At 39.0% G+C, this 6,000-nt stretch overlaps 1 protein-coding gene across 3 annotated transcripts in view; it reads left to right on the top strand.

Moving 5' to 3' along the window:
- gria2b (glutamate receptor, ionotropic, AMPA 2b) overlaps positions 1–6,000 on the top strand; it is a 152,211-nt gene that overhangs the window by 141,180 nt on the left and 5,031 nt on the right. For all 3 annotated transcript variants that reach the window (XM_043674000.2, XM_043673998.2, XM_043673997.2), the window contains exon 13: positions 5,798–6,000. This exon is cut by the window's right edge and continues 45 nt beyond it. In XM_043674000.2, coding sequence (XP_043529935.1) covers positions 5,798–6,000 — 203 coding nt within the window. The remainder of the gene's footprint in view (positions 1–5,797) is intronic.

Genomic DNA, 6,000 nt, shown 5'->3' on the forward strand with positions numbered 1-6,000 from the left:
AAAGCTTAAAAGACAGTTTGAAGAGATGGAAGGAAGTGAGACGTTTGTCACAGTCGGAGCCTACAGATTGGGCAAATTCCATTGTTGTAAGAGAGAAGCCAAGTGGACAGCTAGAAATTTGCATGGATCCCAAAGCATTAGCCAGAACAAGGGTTTTCACAAAGTCTGGTGCTAGAAGTGGATCATGGAGCATGAGAAAACTTCACTTTTAACAACGCACAAGACTTCCTGTAGAGAGTACAAATTGCTGTGTCTAGCTTTTTGATTCAATGTGAGCCAGGATGAGACATACAAGAGACATACAAGAAATGCAAAAGCACACCTAGTCTCAAATTGGGAAGTTATTTGTTCAAATCAGTTTTGGTATGGTTCAAGCACCCAGATATTATGTCTTTGGTCATATTAGTCTGAAAACAACTGATTTCACTTGATTTCGAAAGCCAACCATTCTCAGGCTGGATTAGTACTTGGATGAGAGATCGCCTGAGAATGTCAAGTACAGCAGGCTTGCCATGACTCTGAGTTCCAGCTCCACTGTGTAGTGACTTTCTAAACAGATTGATTAAGACATGAATTAGGAGGGAGAAAAAAGGCAAGGGATGTAAAGGAGCAGGCAGAGAACAGCTGATAATTAGAACCATTGTCCAGATGGAAAAGACCATGGCTACCTACATAAAAACATGGACAAACAAAGGAAACTGGAGTCATGCTCAACTTAGACAAATATATTGTAAACATGTCAGTTCCAGTGCTGCTCTTTAGATTGGTCTCTACACCCAATGGAATCAAACTAAGTTATGACATAATCACAGCTATCTCAGTGATGATAGCCACAAGAGACCAGAAAGTGTCAAGACATTTCCTTGGTTTAATTCAGTATGTGAATTCTTTTGAATCTCACATTTCAGAATTCACAGCAAGTGAAAAAGTGATTGAAAACCAAATGACACAGGGACGATAAGAATTTCAAAAAACTCAGTGGAATGTTATGCAAGGAGACAAACTTATCACACACTACAACAGAGAGAAATCTATCAAACTGCAAGTAAAAGGAATAGGAACAGCCCTGGGACAAGAGAAACAATCAATAGCATTTGCACCAAAGCACAAACCAGCTGAGACCAGATACGTCGATAGAAGAAAGAGCTTTTGGCAGTCATGTATGGAGGTGTGAAATTTTGTACATATCTGTATGGAAGAAAATTCTTGTGGGGAGTGATCATCATCCTCTCAAGCAGATCTACGGAAAAAAAAATGCTTAAAGCACCAATAAGACTGCAGAGTTACTTTTGAAGCTTCAGAGTTGAGTTTCTGAAATACAAGCCAGCAGAGAAATGGAACTGGTAGATACCTTATTTCAATTATTGCAGCAGGAGTGAAATTTATCACTTAAATAATGTAACACCGCATAAACGGAGTCAAGCTAAAGACAAGACTAGCAAAGGTGAAGAGTTACAGATGTTTTTTCAACAAGTGATCGAGGATATCCTGATGAGATGCAGCTAACTCTACCAGTAATCAGGCTGTTCTATGATGACATCACACTGGAAGATGGCATTTTGATGGCTGAATCCAGGATGATTATCATCAAAATGATGCAGCAAAACCTTCTCCACAAGATATACAAAGGTCATGTAGGAATAGAGAACTGTAAGGTCAGGAACAGATCACCTGTGTCCTAGATATGTCTTTACAAAGGCATCAAAAAATTTCTGTCTACTTGTAATGTATGCCAGAAGATCAAAAACACAAATTAGGAGGATATGATATTTACTAAAGCTCTACGGAGATCTTGTCATATTGTAGGAGTCAATTTATTTGTTCACAATTAAGTGGCATGGTACCTTAATATTGCAGGCTATTTCTGAAAGTTGCCTTTTTTTCAGAAATGTGAAAGATTTGAGAGCTACACTAATCAACTCACTCGTATGAATTGTGTTCACTGAGCTCTGGGTTCTTGAAAGGTATATGTAGTAGTGGAATCCAGTTAATTTCTATAGATTTATGGGGATTTGATGAATGACAAAAGTTCAACATCATCATTCCTGCACGTCGCGTCATGGGTTTATTTAAAGTTACATCCAGATAGTTAAGAGAGCCCTCAGAATATGCTGAAAGACAAAGGAAGATCCAAACCTTGCCTTATTGTCACTCTGATGTGTACCTCTCAAGACCATCCTGAAATCACCTGCAGTTCTGTTGAGTTGAAGAAAGTTGAAGATAACTCACTCAAAAAAGACATTCCTTTTCCATCACCAGAATGAGATAAGACAGTAACTCACTGACACATAGGCAGAAGGAGGTCAACAGATCAATAAGCATGTTGAATCCGTGTTTGAAATGTTTAAAGAATACACCCATATGTAAAGAATCCAATTGTGAAGACATAGAAAAGCAGAAAGGATCAGTAGCAATACTTGCAAACCAGTGAAACAAAACCTTTAGCATCACTAACAAGCGGTACAACATTAACAATATCATAGCCAGTGACACAATAGCATCATTTTAACCACACCAGGTGGTTGCAGCACCAGTATAAAATGCATAGCATCAATAATATAGCATGCCATTCTCCTCATTTTACTGGAAGAAGGCGCAACAGCCTATTACTAAAGTATGAATAATATTTTCATACAGAAAACAAACTCTAGCAAAACGAGAATCTAAAGGTGCTCAGTTTAGTTACAAAATCTAATTGGTAATCTTTTAGTGTAACAAAATGTAAAAACATTAATGATAAGAATAGCTACATAAATATAGATACAAGAACTAATTGTTATGTGAATGTACATTATTGCTGCACTGCGAACAAGGCCCTGAGCAACAACATATTGGTTCCCCAGCCACACACACAACTGAAAGAAAATATTCAATGAAGCTCTAGCATTTTGAATCTAAAATTGTGATTATTTTGAACTTCTGGAGGTAAAGAGACAGAACAGAAAATATTCAGCAGGTTTGGCTGTATCTGTGGACAGAGAAGCAAAGCTAATGTTTCAAGTTATGATCTTTCATCAGACGCTGATGTTAATCTGTTTAGATTAGATTAGATTACTTTCGATTACTTACAGTGTGGAAACAGGTCCTTCGGCCCAACAAGTCCACACTGACCCGCCGAAGCGCAACCCACCCAGACCCATTCCCCTACATTTACCCCTGCACCTAACACTACGGGCAATTTAGCATGGCCAATTCACCTGACCTGCACATTTTTGGACTTTTTTTTCTCTCCATGGATACTGTTAAACTGCTGAGTATTTCCAGCACTTTCTGTTTATATTTAAAATGTACGAGCACTCTGAACAGTGATAAGTTATAAGAAGAGACAGACAGGCTGGATGAATGGGGAGTCATGTGGCAGATGAAATGAATGCAGAGGACTGTGAAGCCAAGAAGTCAAAATGAATTTACAGATTTGGCCTCAAATGGAGTATTGTGTCCAGTGCTGGAGAAGAAGAAGGCTGCAGAAAGGGTGCATGAAAGATTCATGAGAATGGTGCGGGTAGCTAACCTCAGATCTGGCTTCCCAAAGCTGGAGATGGCCAAACACCAGGCATTTCTACAAGCTGTCATACATGAATTCTAAATATTATTACATGAACAAATTAGCTTAATGGTTTAATTGCCAAGGTGTTACATTGGTGCTGACTATTTACTGACTTCACATGCTAGCCTTTTCCTCTGCTCCTGAGTGATTGGGGCAACTGTTGACTTCTCCTGTCCTGGGTTGAACCACCTGGCTGAACTGCCAGAACTGAAAACTGGCAGGATTCAAAATCTGCCAGAACTGAAAACTGGCAGGATTCAAAATCTGCCAGAACTGAAAACTGGCAGGATTCAAAATCTGCCAGAACTGAAAACTGGCAGGATTCAAAATCTGCCAGAACTGAAAACTGGCAGGATTCAAAATTTACCATTGACTTGGTACCAAGGCTGCCAGTTTTGAGTTACTGTACCTGGATCAGAGATGAGGAACTTAGGGATAGAATGGAGAAGCGAAGGTTATTTTTCCAAGGGAAGCCTGAGAGGAGATTTAGTAGGGATGTTCAAAATTGTAAGGTATCTGGACAAATAAATCAGGAAACATCATTCCCATGCTAAAGCAGGAGAATCAGAGGACATTGATTTAAGATGAATGACAAAAGAACACAAGTAGACACAAGGTCTAGCTAAACTACTCTAAGGCCACACGATTTTCAATTCACCTTTTCATCTCTTCATTGAAGAATGGGTTCTAATGTGCAACAAGTTTAATATTGTTGACCTAAGTGAGTTCCAGGATGCCCACTTTGAAGAAATACATCCAAGCACTGGATGTTAAAACCAGAATCCTAAAATTATGTGGTTGCCAGTTGCATGGGATTTTTCCCAACCCCTGCAAAGATTGTTTGGTCTAAACGTGTAAGGGTGTGGAATCCCATTGAGGTTGACATATTTTAAATCCCCACTCCTACTGCCTCCAAACCCAAACTGCCCATACTATCCTTTGTTTCAGATTGTTGATCTTGTGTCAGAAGTCTGCTGACAGGTCAGAGACATAGAACATTTATTTCTCTCTCCAAAGATACTGCCTAACCACCTAAGTAGTGCTACCACTTTCTCTTTCTAGCTCTGATTTCCAGCTTCTGCAGCATTTTTGTTCATGAAATTGCAACCTGTTCTGTCACATTCAGTACACAGCATTTCAGTTATGTCTTCCACCATGTTTTGTGCAACCAACTGACCACGTATTACATTTGCTGTTTTCCCTCTCATAAATTGCAATCCTTTCTCTTTTCCTCCCCCGTGTTTCATTATATTTTTCATCCACAATGTTACTTCAGGTTCCATGTCCCAGTTACCTCTACAAGCCAAGATATCTCCAATGAGACATAACATCTTTAGCCTTACATCTTAACTGCCAGTGGAAATATAAGAAATGAAGTGTGACAGATTAAATGTGACAATTCAATAGGATTCCTTCAGTTGGTGCTATAATAGATGTTTTAAACAAACATGTCTTAATATGACACCTTAACAATTGTAAAAGTCAGTTATCATATATTTAATTGTTAATGGTTAACCAGCAGACTTACAACTGCTGGTTAACCATTTATTGCTTGAAATGTAAATGACTGGCAAAGAAAAATCAGCCTTGAACATTCATTCACCTGTCCAATTCAATCATTAGACAAAAGAATACAAGAAGCTGTTTAGATTTGTACCTTAGGGCATTTCACTAGTTACAGAACTCTGATTTCGATTTTAATGTACAAATGTAGTGAAGATGTACAGTGTATGGTAACAGTGTATTTTATATAGCTAGCTTTAAGCAGCTGTGAAGAAATCCAGGGATGCTCAGAATAAAGTCCATTCTTGGAAATATTCTGGACATTTTTCTGGAGTAAGACAAGCATTCATGTTCTTCTCTTTGGGTCCAAGTCCTGGAGCTCCCTCCCTAACATATGTCTCTCTCCACAACACGGCTGCAGTCATTCAAAAAGGTGGTCACCCATCTTCGCAAGGGCAACTAGGGATGGCCAATAAATGCCCAGTCAGCAATGCCCCTATTCTGTGGAAGAACAAAAGAAGTCATAAAGTTGTAGGGGTGTTCCTGCTGCGCACATGCAGATCTCTCATTAAAACCTCTCAATGAATTTGTAAGTGATTAAGGTTTCCTGACTCTGGCCCTGTGGAGCAATTATGTTTGTTTTGCACTGCAGTTGGAAATTCCCTTTAATCTGTGTATAATTTAATATTGTTTTCAAGCGCAGGCAGAGTAACTGTCTCTGGTAAGTTGATCATTCTTTCTTGGCAGAGATCCAAAATTGCACTTTTTGAAAAAATGTGGGCGTATATGAAGAGTGCTGAGCCATCTGTCTTTGTCAAAACAACTGCAGAAGGTGTGGTTAGAGTACGAAAGTCAAAAGGAAAATATGCTTATCTCCTGGAATCCACCATGAATGAGTACATTGAACAAAGGAAACCTTGCGATACCATGAAGGTTGGAGGAAACCTAGA

The sequence above is a fragment of the Chiloscyllium plagiosum genome, unplaced genomic scaffold (genome assembly GCF_037043375.1).
Source record: "Chiloscyllium plagiosum isolate Xiang-an unplaced genomic scaffold, Cpla_swu_hap1 HiC_scaffold_36, whole genome shotgun sequence".
Taxonomy (NCBI): domain Eukaryota; kingdom Metazoa; phylum Chordata; class Chondrichthyes; order Orectolobiformes; family Hemiscylliidae; genus Chiloscyllium; species Chiloscyllium plagiosum.